The sequence below is a fragment of the Giraffa tippelskirchi genome, chromosome 5, assembly GCF_054371585.1.
Source record: "Giraffa tippelskirchi isolate mGirTip1 chromosome 5, T2T-mGirTip1v1.2.pri, whole genome shotgun sequence".
NCBI classification, from domain to species: Eukaryota; Metazoa; Chordata; class Mammalia; order Artiodactyla; family Giraffidae; genus Giraffa; species Giraffa tippelskirchi.
In genome coordinates, this window is record NC_137279.1 from 51,569,166 (window position 1) to 51,590,612 (window position 21,447).

Here is a 21,447-nt window from a genome sequence, read left to right on the forward strand (position 1 = left end):
CAGTTCTATACCTGTACCTCATTTCATTGTATCCTGTATCCCAGACAGTTCATGGCTCATAGTAGACATTCAGTAGTGTTTATTGAATTAAACAGAAAAGCTGTGTGTAAATTGAAAGTTAGGGATAAATGCCTACCGGTTCAGGAGACAAAAGAGACTCGGTTTGAACCCTGGGTCGAGAAGATCCCCCGGAGGAGGGAATGGTTACCCACTCCCGCATTCTTGCCTGGAGAATCCCATGGACAGAGGAGCCTGGCAGGCTACAGTCTGTGGGGTCACAAAGAGTTGGACATGACTGAGATGACTTAGCACACACGCAAAGGCATATTTAAATGGGCTACGAGAACTTGCTGTAGTTGGTCTCGCAAGCATGCCTTAATTGATTGAGTTTTTTCAATTGCATGTTTATTCTATTAGATGCGGTAAATGTGAAGTGAATTTGAGATGAGATTTCCACTTTTTCCCCAAACCAATTTATAAACACTTTCAGAGAATAAATTACTTAAAGAAAAAAAATAATCTTTAGTGCTTACAGCTTGGGGATTCATTAATTTGAAGTGAAAATTCTCTCTAACCACATAATACTCTCTTTTTTCAGTTTTATTGTCTTCTAAGTATACCTTCTCTGTGGGTCTTTTTCAAAGCTTCCTCTGGGCCTTAACAAGAGCAGTAAAAACTGAGTTCAGCCAAGACTTTTAGAAATGAGTGTTCTCAACTGTCAATTAATAACTAACTTGAGTGTTGCAAATAATTGGCACTGAAACTGAGTTATGGACTTCACATAAATGGGGTTTAAATGACAGTACAGAAAATCCAATCCATTTCTCATTCAATTGGTTATCTTTAGCTATTGGGAAATAATTCATAGCAGCAACATGATTGCATTCATTCAATACTCAATTGACGATGAAACATTGTGTGCTAGGCTAAAAGGAATATCAAGAACTTTGAATCGGTCCTTTCCCCAAAGGAACTTTGGTCGTGTATCTGTAAAACCACTGTGTTTTCATGGGCACTCTTGAAAAATATTTGAATAAATCCCAAATTTAAAAATAGTTTTAAACAAACCATTTAAAATGGTTTTAAATAGAACTGACTAGACTTCAGTTCATTCTGAGCTAACATAGTGTATTTTAATAAGACCAGGAGGAAATACATGTACTTTTCTCACAGTGAAATAAAAACCCCTTTGGACCGGGGAGAACAAAGCCACAGCAGGCTCTGTTGATGGCCAATGGCCTTGGTGACATCTCAGCACTTAAAAGTGTCCATTTCAGGCTAGACTTCTGTTGCTTGCTCACTAACTTTCTGAAATCTTATCAGGTGGACTGATTTTCTTTTCAAATGCTGTGTAGTAATTATCAATATTGTCCTTTATGGATGATGACATCATAGACAATCAGCAAAAGGGCAGGCACCTTAGTCTGTTTTTCAGAAACAGGTTTTATTTAGTTCCATAGATCCTTTGATCCCGACTCAACTGGAACTTTTTATAGGCATTTATGAGATGGCTTTTTGGGGTGATGAGTATAACATATTGTCATAGGATTGGAAAACTGTACAGTTACGGAGTGAATTGTGTCATTCCTCCCCATCCATATTTTGAAGCACTGACATCCTCCCTTCCACCCTCCCACCTCCCCCAACACCCCCCCATGTGATGATATTTGAGGGTGGGGCTTTGGGGAGATAATTAGGTTTAGCTCAAGTCTCGAAGGTGGAGCCCTCATGATGGGATTCTCACTCTTACAGGAAGAGACACCAGAGAGTTTGCTTCCTCTTTCTGTCTCTGCTGTGTGGGGATAAATGCTAAGACAGTAGTTTGCCAGCTAGGAAGAGGGCCCTTACCTGGAAACCAAACTGGCTGACACCTTGGTCTTGGACTTCCCAGCCTTCAGAACCATAAAAAAAAAAAAGTAAACTCCTACAGTTTAAGCCACCTATTCTATGCTATTTTGTTATGGCAGCCTGAGCCGACTAACGCACTGGCTTTAATCACATGCCTTGCAGACAAATGAACAACTCATTCATTTATTCACTCTTTTGTTCATTCAAATATTCATTCTATTACTACGTACAGGGCCCTATTTTATGTACTGAAGAATCAGTGGTAAATTGAAATTCCTCGTCTTGTGAGACAGAAAGCATTAATTGAATGACACTCGAAACACAAATCATCTGAATACCCAGTGGTGACATGTGGCATAAAGGTGAGGTCCTCGGAGTCATGCTGCCATATGTCCTGGAGGAAGCACAGAGGGTGAAAGGGACTGAAAAAGGATGGTGTGGCTGAGTCTCAGGGAGGAATGGGACTGTGGTACCTGGTAAGGATAGGGGATGGGCGGGGACAGACAATCAGGGCTTGAAGGCAATGTTAAGGAAAGACTTTAAGTAGGGCTGTCTATAATAAGACAAGTGAGAAATGGCGGTGGCTTTAACAGGGTAGTGGGTGGTGATGGAAAATGGGGAGTTTGAAGAAATGTTTAAGAAATAGAATGAACAGGGGACTTCCCTGGTGGTCAAGTGGTTAACACTCCATGCTTCCATTGCAGGGGACATGGGTTTGATCCCTGGTTGGAGAATAAGATCCTACATGCCACATGGCATGGCCAAAAAAAAAAATCCAGAAAAGGAAATAGAGTGAACAGAGTTTGATGATTGAGTAAATGTTGGAGATAAGGAAGAAATAAAGTCAAGCATCATTCATGAGTTATTGGCTTGAGAAAATGGATGAACACTTGTGCCATTCACAAAGACAGAACATACTGGGGAGAAAGACTATACCTTTTGTTTTAGACAAGTTGAGCTTGCAGTACTTTGAGACAGCCAAGAGGAAACATCTAATGGGCAGCTGGATATGACTGAATATAGATATTCAGCACTCTTCAGTAGAACTTTCTGTGATGATGGAAATATTCTGTATCTATACTGTTCACTATTTTAATCACTACTGGCCACTTACATTTGAATGAATTAAAGTTAAAATTTTAGTTTCTCAGTTGCACTAGCCACCTTTCAAAAGCCCAGTAGCTATATATAGTTAGTGACTTTGTCATTGGATAGCTCAGTTCTAGAGCCCAGAGAAGCAGTCTGGTTTGGAAATACAAAAATTCACATTGTGTGTATATGAGGTTTAAGACTTGAGAATAAGATTGTCTAGGAAGAAGGCAGTCAGTGAAAAAAGAAAACAGCTAGGATTGAGCCTTGAGGACCTTCAACATGTAAAGGCTGGTAAGGAGGAAGGAACCTTCAAAAGACACAGAGAACAGACTTCCCTGACAGACCAGTGTTAAAAGTTTGCCTTCCAATGCAGGGGGTCCCACATCCCTCTGGCCAAAAAACCAAAATGTAAAACAGAAGCAATATTGTAACAAATTCAATAAAGAATTTTAAAATTGTCCACATCAAGAAAAATCTTAAAAAAAAAAAAGACAGAGAAGAAGCAGGGAGAGAATTAGGAGGTAAACTATGAGAACGCTGTCCTAAAAGGCAAGGGAGAGGGGTATTTGGGGGTTTCTCTGGTGGCTCAGTGGTAAAGAATCTGCCTGCGATGCAAGAGTCACAGGAGACACAGGTTTGATCCCTGGGTTGGGGAGATCCCCTGGAGAAGATAATGGCTACCACTCCAGTATTCTTGCCTGGAGAATTCCATGGACAGAGGAACCTGGCAGGCTACATTCCATAGGGTCGCAAAGAGTCAGACACAACTTTGACTTAGCACGCAAAGGGGTGTTTTGAAAGGGAGAGAATGAGCCATGGCTCCGTGCTGGTGGAAGGTCAAGAAAGAGGAAGACTGAAAATGTTCATTGCATCAGTGGAATAGAGGTCACCAGCGACTGCAGCAAAAGCTGTTTCAGAAGAGGGATGGAGCTGGAAGGCAGACTGGGTGAGGGAGTGGGAGGTGAAGTATGGAAAGAGAAATGATAACAGAAGCTCAGAAACCCGGAGCTCCTAGTTCCATGACTTCCTTTAAGCAAGGAATTATTTAAACCAAATCAAGGTACACAGATATATGTCTTCAAAGCACTGAGTTTATCTTGCAAAGTTAACAATGGTGAATTTTTCTTCCATGGATTTGAGGAGGCTGTTTCTCCTTCCTACCCTATCTTAGAAAGAAGGTATGAGATAGACCAAGCAAAAGCTGGGAGGCCATGTATGGAGTATTCTTTACCCTAATAGCAAGAGAAAGCAATGGAAGGGTTTTCTTAAGTTTTGTTTTGTTTTTTTTTTACCCAGAATTTAGAGTAAACACAAGAAGACAGAAAAGTATAATTAACTTCAATGTGCATTTATCACCTGGCTCTAATGTTCTTTGACCCTCAACTCCATGTGCCCATCCACTTGGATTAAAGACTTTTAAGCATGGGAGTGACACAATTAGACTTCTGTTACAAAGATCATTCTTATTGCTCTCAGAGCAGGAGTGGCAAATTTCCTCTTTAAAGGGCCAGACAGTAAATATTTTAGGCTTCGCAGGCCATACAATCTCTACCACAACTATTCAACTCCTCTGTTGTGGTGTGAAAGCAGCCACAGACAATATGTAAAGAAATAAGTGTGACTGTTTTCCAGTAAAACTGTCCTTATGGACACCGAAATTTGAATTTTATATAATTTTTGTGTTTCACAAAATGTTCTTCTTCTTTTGCTTCCTCCCCTCTACCCTAAGCATTAAAAAAAAAAAAATGTAAAAACTATTTTGCTCATAGCCAATACAAAAACTGGTGGAGGACAGATTTGGCCAGTTATCTGCCAACTTCTAGGGTGGAGGATGGACTGGAGGGGACAGGGCAGAAAGATCTGCCTGAGGTTATTGCAGGAGTCAAGAACAAAACCTCACTAAACCAAGCAAAGAGAAAAGAGAGCATGGTAAATACTGACTTGTTTTGTTGCTTTTGTTTAGTTTGTTTAGTTGCTCAGTTGTGTCCGACTCTTTCGTGATCCCATGGACTATAGCCTGCCAGTCTCCTCTGTCCAGGGAATTTTCTAGGGAAACTAGAGTGGGTTGCCATTTCCTTCTTCAGGGGATCTTCCTGACCCAGGTGTCAAATCCCCATCTCCTGCACTGGCAGGTGGATTCTTTACCACTGAATCACCAGGGAAGCCCAAACACTGATTAAGTACCATCAGTTTTACATTTATTGAGTAACTATTATGCCCTAGGCACAACGTTAAGGCTGAAGATACACAGATTTGCCTCTGGGTAAATAGATGAATAGATTTTGCCACTGAATCTAGCTGGAGAGACAGATATGTTTTTTCTATATCATATGGTAAGTACAATAATACACAACTTTTATATATACATATATAGGGCTATGGAATATAGATGAGATATTGATTAATTCTGGTTGGGAAACAGCAAACATGCCTTGCAAGAATGACATTTAGGTAGGCACTTAAAAGGCTAGCAGAAGTAGGGTGAGGGGGGAGATAGTAAAGCAAAGAGAAAAGCATGGATGGTATCAAGGAGGCTTGAAACGGGAGCTTCTGCCCCATCTCTGTCTTTTGGTTACCGTTAATTTAAAGAGAATGCAGGAGAGAACCAGATAAACTTGATGGAGTATCTGAGGTTTCAAGAGAGAGCATAATTGGTGGAACATGAAATGGTCCCACATGATACATCCAGACCACAACTACATCTTCCACCTCCCTGATCACTCTCCTCCTTGCTCACTCAGGGCCAGGCACATTGGCCTTTGTTGCTGTTTCTTTAATTGCACACTCCTGCCTCAGGCTCTTTGTTCTTGCCATTTCCACTGCCTAGAGTCTGATTTCCTCCCTCACTTCATCTGTCAGAGACCTTTTCTGACCACCCTATCCAAAACAGACTTTACTCTCTTTTGCATACCTAGCTGCTCCCCACCCCTGACCCAAAGCATGTATTATAACCTCATTCATTTATTGCCTAACTCCCTGACTTGAACACAAGCTTCATGAAGGCAGAGTCTTTGTTCTGTAGGCTGTTGTAGCTCTAGAGTCTAGAACAGTGCCTGGCAAAATACAGGCACACAGAGTATTTGTAAAGTGAATCCACAGGAACTTCCTTGGTGGTCCAGCGGCTAAGATTCTGCCCTTCAAATGCAGGGGGCCTGGGTTTGATCCCTGTTCAGGGAACTAGATTCCACATGCCACAGCTAAGAGTTCCTTTGCCTTCTGCCACTTAAGATCCTGCAAAGAAGATCAAGGATCCTGAGTGCTGCAACTAAGATCCAGTGCAGCCAAATAGAATAAATAATTTTTTTTTTTTATTAAAAGAAAAGAATCCACTGTAGGAGAGGGAAGGACAGGAAGAACACAGAGAAGGCCACAGATTGGAGAAGAACACATAATTTGGAGGCCATAGGTTGGAGGTAGAGAAAATGATATTGCAGGAGTGTAGTGCAAGCCCCAATAGCCTCTGTATCATTGGGTAAGGGGGGTGACGGGGAGGGAAGCAAGGTTTGGGACACTGTGGGAAACAGGAAAGAAAGTAACATGGGGAGGAAGTCGGGAACACCAACATCTGAACTCAAGCCAAACAGGTAATTAATTGTACTGTGCCTGGGGGTGAGGCGAGATCCGAAGAGAGGACAGCTGCTCCCCACCCAGTGAGTGGTGATTTGATTTCTCTTTCTCAAGGTTGAATGCACAATTATCGAGTTGGGAGAACTGAGGATAGGTTCTCCAAGAATAAACAGGTGAGATTGGGCAGGAAGAAAGAGATGGAAGGAAGGAAACAGCTTATCTGAGAGCTCAATACAATGGCACAGAATTTGAACGAATGAAACCAAAGCACAGACAAGGTTTCTTTGGTTTCATGCTTCTATGCTTAAAAAAAAAAAAAAAAAGGAGGAAAGAAAGAAAACAAAACAAAACCCTCAACCAGAAACATACCTGCTCTTTGGCAGCGGGGAATTCTCAATTGGCTGAAAGTGGGTTTCGGGACACACTGCCAGGTACTATCCCCTTTTCTTTCCTGTTCTTGGGAGAAACAAGCAGTGAAACATCCTGTTTGTGAAAAAAGGCAGTAAAGAAACAGACCCGGGCCATCGTATCCCAATTCTTCTCTCCTTTCTTCTACTTTGGTTATTGTTTTATTAATAAGTCAGGGCTGCCAATGCTCCCTCCAAATATAATTTACTATTGTGTGTGATCAGTAACACACAATATTTTTTGGATATGAGGGAGGGATATTTCCTCATTGTTGAGAATGGGAGGTTTAGTGATTGATACCCAGAATTCGTTTTCTGGATGACCTAGATCATGGTTGTTTCTGAGGTTTTATTTATAGTTGTTTCTGATATTTCTTTGCATGCAAGAAAATAATGAAAGTCAGTGGAATACGAGATAGGTTTTTTTGGTTATATAGTCCCTGCGGGTTGCCAAATGAAAGTCAGTGGAATACGAGATAGGTTTTTTTGGTTATATAGTCCCTGCGGGTTGCCAAAAGGCAGTCTTGGTTCCCACAAATGTGCTAAAATCCAGGATTAGGGCTTTTTTTTAAATTAAGATTCTCAAATTTAACGATTGCCTCTTCCTGAAACATGCTCCACTCAGGGTTTTCTCGGTCTCAGGTGGTAGCAACTTCCATTCTTTAGGACAAAAGCCTTGGACTTCTCTTTGACGTTTTACTCTCCTATTCCATATCTATCTTGTCACAAAATTTTATGAGTTTGGCCTTCAAAATACATCCCACATCTGACCACTTTTCACCATGTTCACCGTTACTGCCCAAGCCACTTTCATCTTTTTCTTGGATTATTGCAAGGTCTTCCTACAGGTTCTCTGCTAAACTTTCAGTCTGTTTACCACAGCAGCTAGTGTGATTCCATTAAAACAGAAGTCAGATCATGGTAGCCATTGGTTAAAATTTTTCCATGACTTACCACTTCACTCAGAGTAAGAACCAAAGTTCTTATAACAGCCCGTAAAGCTGTACATTACCTGGCTCCTTATTTCACTCTACCTCATCTTCTGCTTCTCTCCACCTTATCCAGTCCGCTCTAGCCATCTAGGCTTACTTGAGGGTCCTGGAAACACCAAGTAGTCTCCCACCTCAAGGCCTTAGCACTGGCTGTTCCCTCTGCTTGGAAGTCTTCATAAAGGCTGTAGTTCACGCCTTCAAGTCTGTGCTCACACATCATCTTTTCAGTGAGGTCTACCTTGACCACTTGATTTAAAATTTCACCTGCATGCCTCATTCCCTTAGCCCCTTAATTTTTGTCTTATAACTATATTTGGTCATTTTTTTTTGGACTGGCTGAGATAATTGGTAATTTATGTAAGTATTAATTATTAATATACTCAGCTGATTTTACTGTCCACCTAATTTTGTTGTCTTCATTAATGTATCCCTGTACTTAGAAGAATACTCAGCATGTAAGTATTAGACAAATATTTACTGAATGAAAGGATGAATTTCCTTTACAATTTAGGACAATCCTCTTAAAATAACTAGGCTTTAAAATAGATTTTTGGAGAATTTTTGATTCTAATTGAATTAGCCATAGTTTAATAATATTAGTATTTACAGATATGTAGCTGGGATAAGAAGGCTAAGAGTTTGATGATGGAGATTCTGGTCAGGGATATATTGGACTATAAGACTCTTGAGAGTCCCTTGGACATCAAACCAGTGAATCCTAAAGGAAATTAGCCCTGAGTTGATTGATGCTGAAGGACTGATGTTGAAGCTGAAGCTCCAATATTTTGGCCTGATGTGAAGAGTCGACTCATTGGAAAAGGCCATGATACTGGGAAAGATTGAGGGCAGGAGGAGAAGGGGGCAACAGAGGATGAGATGGTTGGATGGCATCATTGACTCAGTGGATATGGGTTTGAGCAAACTCTGGGAGATGTTGAAGGACAGGGAAGCCTAGTGTGCTGCAACCCATGGGGTCCCACAGAGTTGGACAATACTGAGCGACTGACCAACAATACTGGACTAAGAAAGATCTATATTTGAGGCTAGGTAAACCCAGGTGCTTTTCCACTTAATCTCGCTCACAAGGACAATTTAAACAGAACTACAGTTTCTTATAGTTAGGGTTCCAGGAATCTGTGTCCTTGGAAGGTGGAAGAAGGTGCCTAAACCAGCTCTGCTACTCTTTCAAAATGAGCCACTGCAATTCTAGGCCTTCACCTAGCTCCCCGCAAAGGGAGCAGAGTGTGTGGCCATTTCTGAGACTGTCCTGAGGGTGTAAGAGCACCCTTCAGAGAGGGAATCCAGGACTTTCTAGAGCAGCAGAAAAAGAAGCTCCTCGGAAAGCTGCTTTATGCGCTTCAAACTTTTTTGGTTTTATTTACTTATTTTTATCGTGGTAAAACAAACAAAATTGATTTTAGTCATTTTTAAATATTCGGGGTGTCGTTGTTTGTTTTTAGTTACAGAAAGTCACACAGAGTTCTAAACCAGAGTTTGGGCGATGCAGAAGAGAGGGAAGACGGCAGCCCGGGGACTCCTCCACCAGGAACTCTCGGAATGCGCTGCCGGCTGAGACGGCCCAGACGATCTCCATCTTGCTGGGACCGGGCCGTCGGTGGAGCCTCCAGGGACATCGGCCGCTCCAGCCCCGCGGCTGGGTCCTCCCAGGAGGTACGGTCGCTTGGCTCTGGCCGGGCCGAGGCGGTGCCGCGAGGAGGAACCGTCCAGGTGCCGAGTTTCCGCCCAGGTGAATTCAGCCCCCACGTCCCCCGCTTTCCCCCCACCCCGGCCTAGTTCGACACTGCGGGGAGGTGACGGCCGCAGCCCCGGGGCTCGTCCGGCGCTTTCCTTATTTTGTCTTCCAGAGGCGGCCTCACAGTCCCCGGCTCCGCCTGCGGGCGGGCGCGCGCTCCTGTGGCTCCGCCGCGCGCGCCCCCCGGCAACTTGTCATCCCGGAGGCAAATAAAGGCGGCGCGACCCCGCCGCCCCGGGCGCGCGCCCGCCCCCTGGCCTCCCTCCCGCCGCGGGCCCGCGCAGGCGCGCGCGGCTCCGTCCCCGCGGCCTCCCCTCCCCCACCCCGCCTCGCGCGCCGCGGGCGGGGCCCCGCGCGGGGGGCGGAGCCGGCGCGGGCTTGGCGGGGGCCAGGCCCGGGGATTAGTTGGTTTCGGAGCCGAGGAGGGAGCCCGGGCCGTGGCGATCGCGGAGCAGACAAAGCCACGTACGGGGGGGCCCGGCCGGAGGTGGGCTCGGGGCTCGGTGGCGCCCCAGCCCGCACTGAGAGCTCTGGGGACCCGCACGCCGCCCCGCCACCCGCCGCCGCTTTGCAACAGGTCCGCCGCCTCCGGGCGGCCTCCCTCTGCGCTCCCCTCCCCCGCACCGTGCGACCCCCCAACCCCGGGTTGCCTCCGCTTGGCTCCGGGCCGTCATCTCGCCACCAGTTTCGATGCGGTTCGGGTCCAAAATGATGCCGGTAAGCGGACGGGCAGTAGGGGCCGAGACCGGAAGTGTTGCGGGGTCGCGGGCAAGGGTCTGGTGCGCGCCTTCGTGCGGGTCTTGAGCAGAGCCCGGGGATGGAGGCGGCGGGGGGCTGAGTCCGCGTCGCGGTTGGTCTATGCATAGTTTACCTCCCGCGAGCGGCTCCGTCCTCCAGACTCTCCACCCCAAGCTCCCGCGTGCGGGAGTGGGGAGACCCTCACCGAGGGGAGGGGTCCCAGCAACTGCTCCCGAGTCGGCGCGGCAGCCACTCTAAACTTTTCTTTTTCTCTCTGGCTGGGTTCTGACTTTTTTTTTTGCAGTTCCTGAAGGTCACGAACAAGGGAATCGGGAATCTTATTTGCTTTGTCTTAAAAAAAAACAAAAAACAAACAACTTCAAGTTGGCGTGAAATATACATACCGAAAAGCGTACCTTTGTTTTTAGTTGAATTTCGATCTTGATATCGGTGATGGCCAACTCACTCTATTTTTATCTGGAAACTGGTTTTAATAAATGCAGCCTCAAAGTTTTTGGTCGCAGTAAAAACGCATTTGCCTGGCTCCCACCGTTTCCACAGCTTGTTTAGCGAGCACTCGGAGAAGGTTAGTGAGTTCTTCATAGACTCCGTAGGCTTTCGACGTGTCCACCAGGCCACACAGGTGAACAGCAGGTTTGAGACATTTGAAATGCCCTTTTTCTTCAACGGTCGCAGAAGCTGGAGGGTTGCAGTGGCTTATGCAGATTTCAGTAGTGTGTTTCCTCGAGGAAATTGTATGTACTTTACACTTCTGCCGCTGAAGCAGGATTATCTTGCAGTTGAGCGATGTTTTCTTATGGCTTCATTTGTGGAAACAAAGCAACAACTTTTCTTTTACTTTTATAGAGTCTGTGGAATGAGTGACGACAGATTTTGTGTATATGCAGTCACAGATGCAGAATATACTACCTTCTGGCCCCCTAGCTTGTGTTGTGGGAGGGTTTCTTAAACTTTCACATACTGGACACATTTGGTTTATTGGTTTTGATAATTGAGTTTAGATGGTTTGGGATATTTTATCCTGCCAGGATTCAGAGAATTTGAAAGTGTTAATAGCATTATGTGTCCTTTTTTAGTTTGATACCTGGTTGTGAAGTTAGGTTTGTGATGTGAATGACCAATATTTAAAATATGGAGAAGGGTGAGGGATTTTGTCATTAAAATGTTTTATTCCTTGGATTTACATTTCTTTGCCTAAAAATAACTTTTGCAGTTTGTGAATTTTTCCTAAAATAGGAGCAAGACAACAAGTGTTAGCTGTTGCGATATAATTTCTTTCTTAAAAATCAGTTGTATGTTAAGGTATTTTTTGGCCTTTCTTAATGCTTATGAAAGTTTTCCTTCTCCCAACTACATACCAGATCATCACAATGTATAGAAAGTTATATAGCTCTTTAGGCTATTGCCTTTCCTAACGTCAGTAGAATCATTTTAAAAAAAAGATTTATTTGTTTTAGACTGTGCCGGGTCTTCCTTGCTGTCCGTGGACTTTGTCTAGTTGCTGGGAGCGAGGGCCACTCTTCGTTGTGGTGCACAGGCTTCTCATTGCAGTGGCTTCTCTTGTTGTGGAGCACAGGCCCTAGAGTGCTGCCTCAGTAGTTGTGGCACACGGACTTTGCTGCTGCTTGGCATGTGGGATCTTCCTGGACCAGGGATCGAACCCGTGCCTCCTGAATGGCAGGCAGATTCTTAACTGTTGGACCACCAAGGAAACCCTGTCAGTAGAATCTAACAGGACTCATTATGATGTGGTGGCATGTGCAGTATTTGCTCAGCTCCTACCTTTGTGACCATAGCCTTTTTTCTTTTTTAGTGATTTATTTAACCATCTGTAAAATGGGAATTTTAGTAGTAGTACCTAGCTTTAGGATGGTTGTGAGGATTACAGTTATTGTTTATGAAACAGTTAGTGCCTCCTTGCCTCTCTTGGGATAGTTGCTAGGTAAGAACTTCTCCTGAATTTGCAGTATTGGTTAGGTTAAACTGGAGATTCTTATACTTGCAACACATAAAAAATATGAAACAAAATTTGATTTATTAACCTCATGTTATATCTTTATCTTGTAATATTTGGGATATTTGAAAATAAGATTGTTTTCTTAAATATCTCTCTTCTCTTTAGCTTTTAATATGGATTTTTATTCCATCATCAAGTGAGGTTTTGAATTTATTACTTTGAAAAACTCTAACCAATTTATAAGAAAAAGCACTTTGCTTAACAGGGAAAAATGGATAGTCTCAGAATGTAGACAATTACCCTGATATGCTTTCTTGTTGGGGTGAAATGTACATAACATAAAAATGACAGTTTTAACCATTTTTAAATGAATGGTTCTGTGACATTAAGGATACATTTTTTAAATTGCTTTTACAGGAATGCTGGAGATAACAACTTACTATTTAGACTGCATTATATTAAAGTTGTGCAAATAAATTGTGTTCATGTATTTTCTCACCAAATGGTAGAGAATCAAGTGAATTTCTTTCATGTGGGACATGAAGTGATAATTGGATCCCGAACCAGAAGGGGATGATGCATTTTAGTAGGCTAACTAAAAATAAGTAGGCAAGTACTGAGAATCACAGTAGAGATAATGATAGGGTACTGCAGAAAAGGGTGTAATAATTACACTCATTTTCAGATACCTGCCATAGTTGGTATGTCTGGTTCTGTGATATTTCCACAACTTGGTGAGGAGAAACTTATTACTCCTTCCTACTTGACACCGTATCTTTTGCTTCATTAAAGAAACGGTGATTTGTAGTTTGACAGTATGGCTGTTTAATGAGCCATTCTCATGTTGTATTTATCAACTAAAGGGAAATCATCATTAAAAGCAACATTTCTCAGCTGTTTAAAATTATATCAGATATCTTTTTTCATTACTTTTCATTTTGTGAAGCGTTGTATTCAAACAAGAATATTTTTATGAAAGAGCTTAGCTAACTCTAAAAGCATTCACTGTTCTTTTTGCTGCTGCTGCTGCTAAGTCGCTTCAGTCGTGTACGACTCTGTGCGACCCCATAGACGGCAGCCCACCAGGCTCCGCCGTCCCTGGGATTCTCCAGGTTCTTTTTAGATACAGTTTTATAAAAATTTCTGTTTGTACCTGCTGCTGAAAGGTAAATGAAAAAAAACCTGCTCACAAAACCACACACAGTGTTCCACAGTGCCATGTGGAAGGCCAGAGGACTTGAATTTGCCTGTCTCAGTTGTTGATGTCATATATGTGGCATTTATATTCAGCTGTGATAGAAAATGAACTGTATCTGTGCTGTCCAGTGTGGTAGCCACCAGCCACCTGCAGCTACTGCACTTAAAATGGGACTAATGAGACCAAGGAATTGAATTTTTTAAAAGTATTTAATTATAATTACATCTAAATAGCCACATATGCCTGGTGGCCACTGACTGTACTGACAGGGCAGTCAGTTTGATGAAGGGGCACATAGGAGCATTTTACATTTGAATGCCATATTTGCAGCTTCACATTTACATTAATACTTTAAATGAAATTGTAATGGGTCGTTTATCCCTGATGACTTGGAGAATGGGTTTTCCCGTTATTTAATTTAGTGTTCTGTTTAAATGAATTTCATCACATAGCCCTAATATAGATAATATTTTCGAGAAAATAATAGCTTATTTTAAAGAGCTCAGTTGAACTAATCATGATTTATTTTTAGGTTTATGGCATTTTATATTTTGATGCTACAGAGGTATCATAATTACACCTAGCTATTTCATTATGCTGTGAAATATTGTCTGATTGTTGGAACTTATAATTTTGGAAGTCTGGGACCAAAAAAATGGGATATTGCAGTAGCTCCTTTAGAAGTCTGATTCTTGGTCAGTCAGATTTATGTATTTCTAAAGGCAGCTTAGTCAGTTCCTCAGCCTTAACTTCTGCTGAAATAGTTGTATTATTTTCATGTATTAAAGTATTATTTGTATTATATACTGGTTTTATTTGCAGATACTTTCCCAAACTGAAATTGTGTTTTGAAATGACAGACCTTTCAAGCTGTAGCATCGGATCATTGTATTATTATGATTATGCCATGTTCTGAAAGAATTCCTGTTTGTTGTTGAAAAGTAACATAGTCCATTAGCTTAGGTTTTATTGCAGAATAAAGTTTAAGGTAGGTTCTCTATAGAATAATTCTCAAAGACTGTTAAATAAATCATCTATTTAAAAGAAAATGTGCAAAGTATCTCACATTTCCTGTGTTGTAGTGAAATTTGTTTCTTGTGACTTCTGCTACACTAATTAAAAGCCAAAATGTATTTAACAATTTCTGTATTTTTACCTGCTTCAGAGAAACTGGATTTAGACTTTATAAAGAACTGTAGCACAATCATACACCTGCTTAGATTTTAAAAATTAACTTAGAATTTATCTGAGAGGGACACAGAGGATCATTTATTCATACACTGCTTCTAGGAAGAACTTTCTCTCCCTCTTCACGTTCCCTGCCCCCCAGCAGCAGATGGTAAAAACAAGAAAACAAAACCTCTCTTTTCTGGAGCTTTTAAGGAACACTGTAGACCTTTATCTCTTGGTAATCTACCATAGTGTGTGAGACTTCTTAAAAAGTCTTTCTAAAGTGAACTTAACACTGAACCATTCTTGCAGCTCATGTGAGGTCCAGCCTCTTTCTAGCTCAAATAGGGTAACAGCATACCAATACATGTTGGTATGATTTCCATCATGTACCATAAACCTCTGAATCAACCTGAATATTCATTGGAAGGGCTGATGGTGAAGCTCCAATACTTTGGCTACCTGATGTGAAGAGCCAACTCATTGGAAAAGACCCGGATGCTGGGATAGATTAAGGGCAGGAGGAGAAGGGGACAACAGAGGATGAGATGGTTGTATGGCATCATCGACTCAGTGGACATGAGTTTGAGCAAACTCCGATAGTGAAGGACAGGGAAGCCTGGCATGCTGCAGTCCATGGGGTTGCAGAGTTAGACGCGACTGAGCGATTAAACAACAACACTGTAAACCTCTCACCAGCCTTTTCTACTTACAAGTACTGCAAAGAACATGAAGAGTGGGATAGAAGAATTCAGGTATCTAGAGTGTTCTTTTCAGCTCATGCCACTTTTTCAAGTCAGACATTATTTAAATACTTCTCTTTTTTCACAGTACTGAAGCAGGTACTGAACAGAACATTTTCTTTTAATCAGATGTCATTGAGAAAAGCAAACACCAATGACAGACTTACGCTGGAGTGATAGGTGTGACAGTAAAATTTTTCATCTTGTTGGGGAGAGCTGAGAAGTCTTAGCCATTAGGAGAGCCTTCCGGAGCACTGAGCATTAAGGACACAGTGATTCTTAAAATGTTCTGCATACTCTCTTATCAGAGGAAAACTCTCTTATCAAAGACATGCAAATTCTCAACATAGTTAGAGCCTGTGTAGGAAAGTAGCTTCACAGACTCTGTGACTGTGGCCATTTTTAGCTTTTTTCTGCTTAAAATTTATCCAAAAACAAATGATTCATTTGGTTAATGTTACCAGATTTTCCTTGAAAATCTTCACGGGACCAGTAAGTACTGAATTTTCCCTTTTGAAATGCATACTTCAATGGTTGTTCTAGAAACAGATTTATGACTTAGTACTATTTATTTAAATTTCAAACATTTCAACCAGAAATCCTTAAGACACAAGTTTAGAATAGTAATAGAAAACCATAAGGAGTGAACTATTGTAAAATATGACTTTAAACGACTAGTGGTAACAGTAAGAAATGGTCCTGAAAGTGTACTAATCTTCCATAGTGGAAAGAATAATTTCTCTGTCAATCAGGATGGTTGAAAGCCCTGTGCTTTCATTTCTCACCCAGGGTGGAGAGGGAGCTTCTGCTGGAACCCCTTGTGTGCCCAACACCTGCTCCTCTGTTGGGCTGCTCATCTCAGATAATCTCGTTTTGACCCTGTGAAGCAAGGCTTCCCCATTCTCTTATAACAGATAAAGAATTTGAAGCCCAGAGGGCTTTAGTAATTTACCCTGGGTCACTTGGCAGAAATGAGATGCGAACCAGGTCCACCTATGAAGAAATGCTCTAGAATGTCTCTGTATACTTATCAAGACAGTAGTCGTGGTATTCTTTTGGCTAATGACAACTTCAAATACTGCTTTACAGAGCATAACTATAATTATTTTTGACTTAGAAAGAGGAAAACAGAGGTATCTTCCCATATGTAAATCCAGACTGGGTGAGAAGATTGGTAAATGCTCCTCTTATCAAGTTTCGATTGATGTGGAGCTGACCTCACCCTGTGCAAAGGAAATGGCTCAGTGACTATTATTTTTTTCTGCCTTTAATGCTTCTATAGAGATCTCGGCTCTTTCACATCAGCTGGGAAAGAGAAGGGGTGTAATGATTCCTTTTTTTTCCTCTTCTTTCTTTAAAACAATTGCCTTTTGTCTCAGGGGTATTGGATAATCTTGCTTTTGATGGTATGTTTAAACAGGGTGTGAGAGTTGTGAGGTAGGAGAGTAAGGGTCAGAGTGGCCTAGGTAGTTGAGAGCCACGGAGCGCAGGGAACTAGAGAGTCTGCTGTGAGGTTGCCGTCCTTGTTGTGCAGTCATTTCTAGGGGCTTGAGAGGTGAATCTGTGACTTGGAGGAATGCTCGCTGCTGGCGGAATCTCCTGATGAGGGCAAGTGACAGCATCTCCCCTTGCTGCCCCAGGGTGGTGTGTATAGTGAAGAAGAGTGATTCCATTTACTCAGATGAATTTATTGGAAATAAACTGGAGACTGGTATGGAATGAAATCACATTAAATCACCAATCTTCATTCTTCCTCATTAACCTGCTGATTGTTTTTGGATGGCCTTTTGGGGACAACATCTGTTCAACACGTGTGTAATGAACATCCACTATATTGCAGACACTGTTCTAAGTGCCATGGATACAGGAAAGAAGATGACAGTTTTCAAGCAACATACCTTTTCTGAAGCTTAGTGGGAGGCTTAGAGTGGGGAGGATATGGAAAGTAGAAACAAATCAAAAGGAGAGTTACGTAGGATTTAAACAGCATCATGTAACTAGGATGGCTGCTCCAAATGGGTGGTCAGGGAAGTGACATCTTGGCTGAGACCTCTGCAGATTTGTGTGAGGAGCAAAAAACTGTGACAAACCTAGACAGCATATTAAAAAGCAGAGACATCACTTTGCTGACAAGAGTCCATATAGTCAAAGCTATGGTTTTTCCAGTAGTCATGTATGGATGTGAGAGTTGGACCATGATGAAGGCTGAGTGCTAAAGAATTGATGCTTTTGAACTGTGGTATTGGAGAAGACTTGAGAGTCCCTTGGACTGCAAGGAGATCCAACCAGTCAATCCTAAAGGATTGACCTTTTATCAACCCTGGGTGTTCATTGGAAGGACTGATGCTGAAGCTGAAGCTCCAATACTTTGGCCACCTGATGTGAAGAGCTGACTCATTTGAAAAGACCCTGATGCTGGGAAAGATTGAGGGCAGGAGGAGAAGGGGATGACAGAGGATGAGATGGATAGATGGTATCATCGACTCAATGGACATGAGTTTGAGCAAACCCCAAGAGATAGTGATAGGGAAGCCTGGTGTGCTGCAGTCCATGGGGTTGCAGAGTTGGACATGAACAACTCTTAGTGAGTGAACAACAACAGCAACATATCAAGTAAGCAGAATTCCCAGGGGCTGGTGCAAAGGCCTGGAGGAAGCAAGGGGGACTATGAGGCTGGAGCTTAGTGGTTGGGAGCGAGTGACTGGAGTGGAGGTAGAGAAGTGAAGCGTGTAGGCTTTCCTGGGCCGGGGCAAAGAGTTTAGTTGGCAGGGGAAGGGATGTGACAGCCCCTGGAAAAGTTCTAAGGAGTAAAAGTGACATAAATGGAGAGATTAGAAAAGATGCCCCCATTACTGTGTGAGAACAGATTGTGGAGGTGCCACAGCCAAAGAACTGGGAAAGGTGAGGGGAGCCTGACAGCCCTCGTGGTAGGAAGACAACAGAAAACCACCAAAGATGGATAAAAGCTTTATCATATACTGCGAGGGCCCAGCAGTTAGTGTGAACTCGCTGTGAACTCAGTCCATGCAGTGTGTGACTTGCTGTAGGCGTTCAGAAGCCCCAGGGATGAGAGAAGGGTTGATCTTACCCCAGGGTTGGGCATAAGATCAGGACAAGGATGGGCAGGGTTACTCCACGTCCACAAGCTCCTCCTGTGGGACTCAAAAGAAACCTTCTTACATCCTTAGAGAGCTCTGCAGAGCTTGAGAGAAAGCCTTCTTTCACCGAGCAGGCACATCAGGTTTCTTGCAGATGCCTTAACCCTGCAAGTATTTTACAATAACCGTGCCTTCCACCCTGTGATCATCTACATTGGAAGCTTCAAGTGCTTTCACCTACAAGTTCCTTCAGCTTTTTTTTTTTAATCAGTGGTAATCTTCGTTTTATTGACAGAGATACAAAACAGCCAGTGACCTAGGAAATTGAAATCAGAGCTGACTTAAATTCTAGAAAGGGTCTCTTGCTGCCAATGTTTTTCTGTACCACAGCAATATCTAGTTGCTAACTGCTAGCTATTGATAATTTGTGATGTGTAGGTTATTACTGGGCTTCCCTGGTGGCTCCGATGGTTAAGAATCTGCCTTCAGTAGGGAGACCTGGGTTCGATTCCTGGGTTGGGAAGATCCCCTGGAAGAGGGCATGGCAACCCACTCCAGTATTCTTGCCTGGAGAATCCCCAGTGACAGAGGAGCCTGGTGGGCTACAGTCCATGGAGTCGCAGAGAGTCAGACACGACTTATCAACTAAGCACAGCACAGGTTATTATTATTATTATTTTTCTTGTAATTTGTTGATCTGGAAAGGGGGACTATTTTGGATACTAATTGTATTTTAAAGTTAGATAGAATCCTTTCTCTGGTAGGTTTTGATTGCTGCTTTCAGTCGCTAAGAGACCTGGATGTTACTTTGCATTCCATCTGTTCTTTCATCTTCTCCCATGATGGTTTCATCACTATGTCCCGGACTCCTCCTCACTAGCCCCTGGTGCTTTTCTTCTGTGTTACCCCTCTCCTGCCTGGACAGGGTGATCCTCTCCTTATTTATCTTCTTACTTTTACTGTCCTTCACCCTGTCAGCCCATCTCCACACTATTTCCACGGTGATCTGAGACAGCATCTGTCACTTCCCCTGTCCAGAATTCTTCAAGCCTGACTTGTATTACCTATAGCATACCAACATAAACTCCTTAGCTAGATCCAAAGTTTCTTTATCATCTGGCCCAGTGGATTTCAGCCTTTTTTGTGTCCAGATACACTTGTAGAATATTTGGCCTCTCTGTGGGGAAGGGAAGTGATCGAAAGATTCAAAACATGAAGCAAGCCAGCACTTCACACCCAGCACCTGCCGCGGAGGGAAAGTGCGCAGTGTGTGTGCTTCATGCCTGGCAGAAGGGCAGCCCCCTTCGCCCTGCTCAGCCGGGCTTCCTTCAGGATGGCAGGGCAGTTGGGGAAGATCTGCTCACTGCCTCCTTCATGCGCCCAAGGGACCCTGTGTTAGGACTGTTTGTGGGGCCTGATGATCCATTTTCCTCGCGCTCACAGTGAGTTGCACCTTCTTGTATATTCACGTCCATCACCTGCTCTACGCCGTCCGACTGGGCCATAATTGTCAGTGTAAAATGAGTCGTGTATGTCCTGAGTTTCTGCGACACAGCTGTGACTCAGGGGTTGAGAGGTGACCTGTTCCTTCTGTTTGTCCTCCCACCTTCCTGTTTAAGCAGTTAAGGGCTGCAGTGACGACAGCACTCCGGGTTTCCTCACACCGCTGTGCCTTTACGCGTGCCATTTTTCTGCCTGGACGGCCCTCTTCCTGCTTGTCTGACTCATCCTACCCTTTTCGGTTCAGTAGTATTCCTTGAGAGGGGTGTTTTTTTTTTTCCTGTTCTCACTGGACGTCATCTGAACCTCCACCAGGAAGTTCTCCGGTTATGTCACATGTTCGCGGGGCCCTTGTGGGGCTTTGTGCTCCGTGTGCGGCTTGAGGGTGTGACCCATCCTCTCGTCTTTGTGTTTCGAACACTGAGCACAGTGTTTGACACACAGTGGCATTTAATAAATGTTGTTCGGGTGAATGAATGTTCTTATTTTTAATTTTCCTTGGGGAGGATAGTGCTTGCCCATTTAAATGTATGTCCATTGTTGGGAGAAATTTCACAGAGGTGAAATCTTTGAACATAGAGGACCACTTCCATAGCAGACTGCCAGGTAGAAAGGAAAGAACTAGAAGCAGTGGATTGGTTGTACTCAGGCCGTCATGCATGGGTCTTAAAAAAACGGTGCTTACAGGAACTCTACTCTAGGAAACTTTTTCCGTAGGTCTGTAATGAGCTATATGGAAAAAGAATCTCATAAAGAGTGGATATATGTAATATGTATCACAGATTCACTTTGCTGTACACCTGAAACTAACACAGCATGGGAAATCAACTATATTCCAGTAAACATTGTCAAAAAATACAATACTTAGTTACTAAAAGCAGAAGATAGAATGAAGTCTGTAACAATGCCTTTGTGTAAAATAAGACATGCTTCTAAGACAGCAGTGCTCAGCTTAGAAGAAAGCTTTGACTATACGGACCTGTCTCTGTTTTTTAATATGCTGTCTAGGTTTGTATAAGGCAACATGAAGCTTATACAGAAGGGTTGAGGTAGAGATGGAGAATTAACTAGTTGAGTATATTTATTTAGTTCTTTTATTTTGTTATTTGTTTATGGCAGACATTGAAAGCAGAGTAGCTTCAAGTGAGCCACTTTGGTAGATATTTTGGGATTTGAAATCTTGCCTAAATTAGGCTGGCATAGTTGAAAAGGAGAGAAAAGATTTCTTAGGTTATCCTAAAGTAAGCAGAATACTTTGTTTTCTTCCCTTGAGACATGGTCTGGCTCTGAGAAAACTCACTTTGAAGTTACACCGCGAGTTCACATATAAACGCTTCTTATGCCTGATGACGTGAACACACTG

General features: G+C 42.9%; 1 protein-coding gene across 12 annotated transcripts in view; it reads left to right on the forward strand.

The window, feature by feature from the left end:
- Positions 1-21,447, forward strand: part of TP53BP2 (tumor protein p53 binding protein 2) — a 213,890-nt gene that overhangs the window by 135,989 nt on the left and 56,454 nt on the right. For 9 of the 12 annotated variants that reach the window (XR_014054059.1, XR_014054060.1, XR_014054061.1 and 6 more), the window contains exon 1: positions 10,067-10,376. Coding sequence is in view for 4 of the 12 variants with exons in the window: in XM_081491599.1 (XP_081347725.1) it covers positions 10,350-10,376 (27 nt within the window). In the remaining 8 variants the exon portion in view is untranslated. Of the gene's footprint in view, positions 1-3,805; positions 4,001-9,252; positions 9,654-10,066; positions 10,377-21,447 lie in introns of those variants that run through there. The other 3 variants (XM_081491602.1, XM_081491600.1, XM_081491601.1) reach the window with 3 other exon arrangements.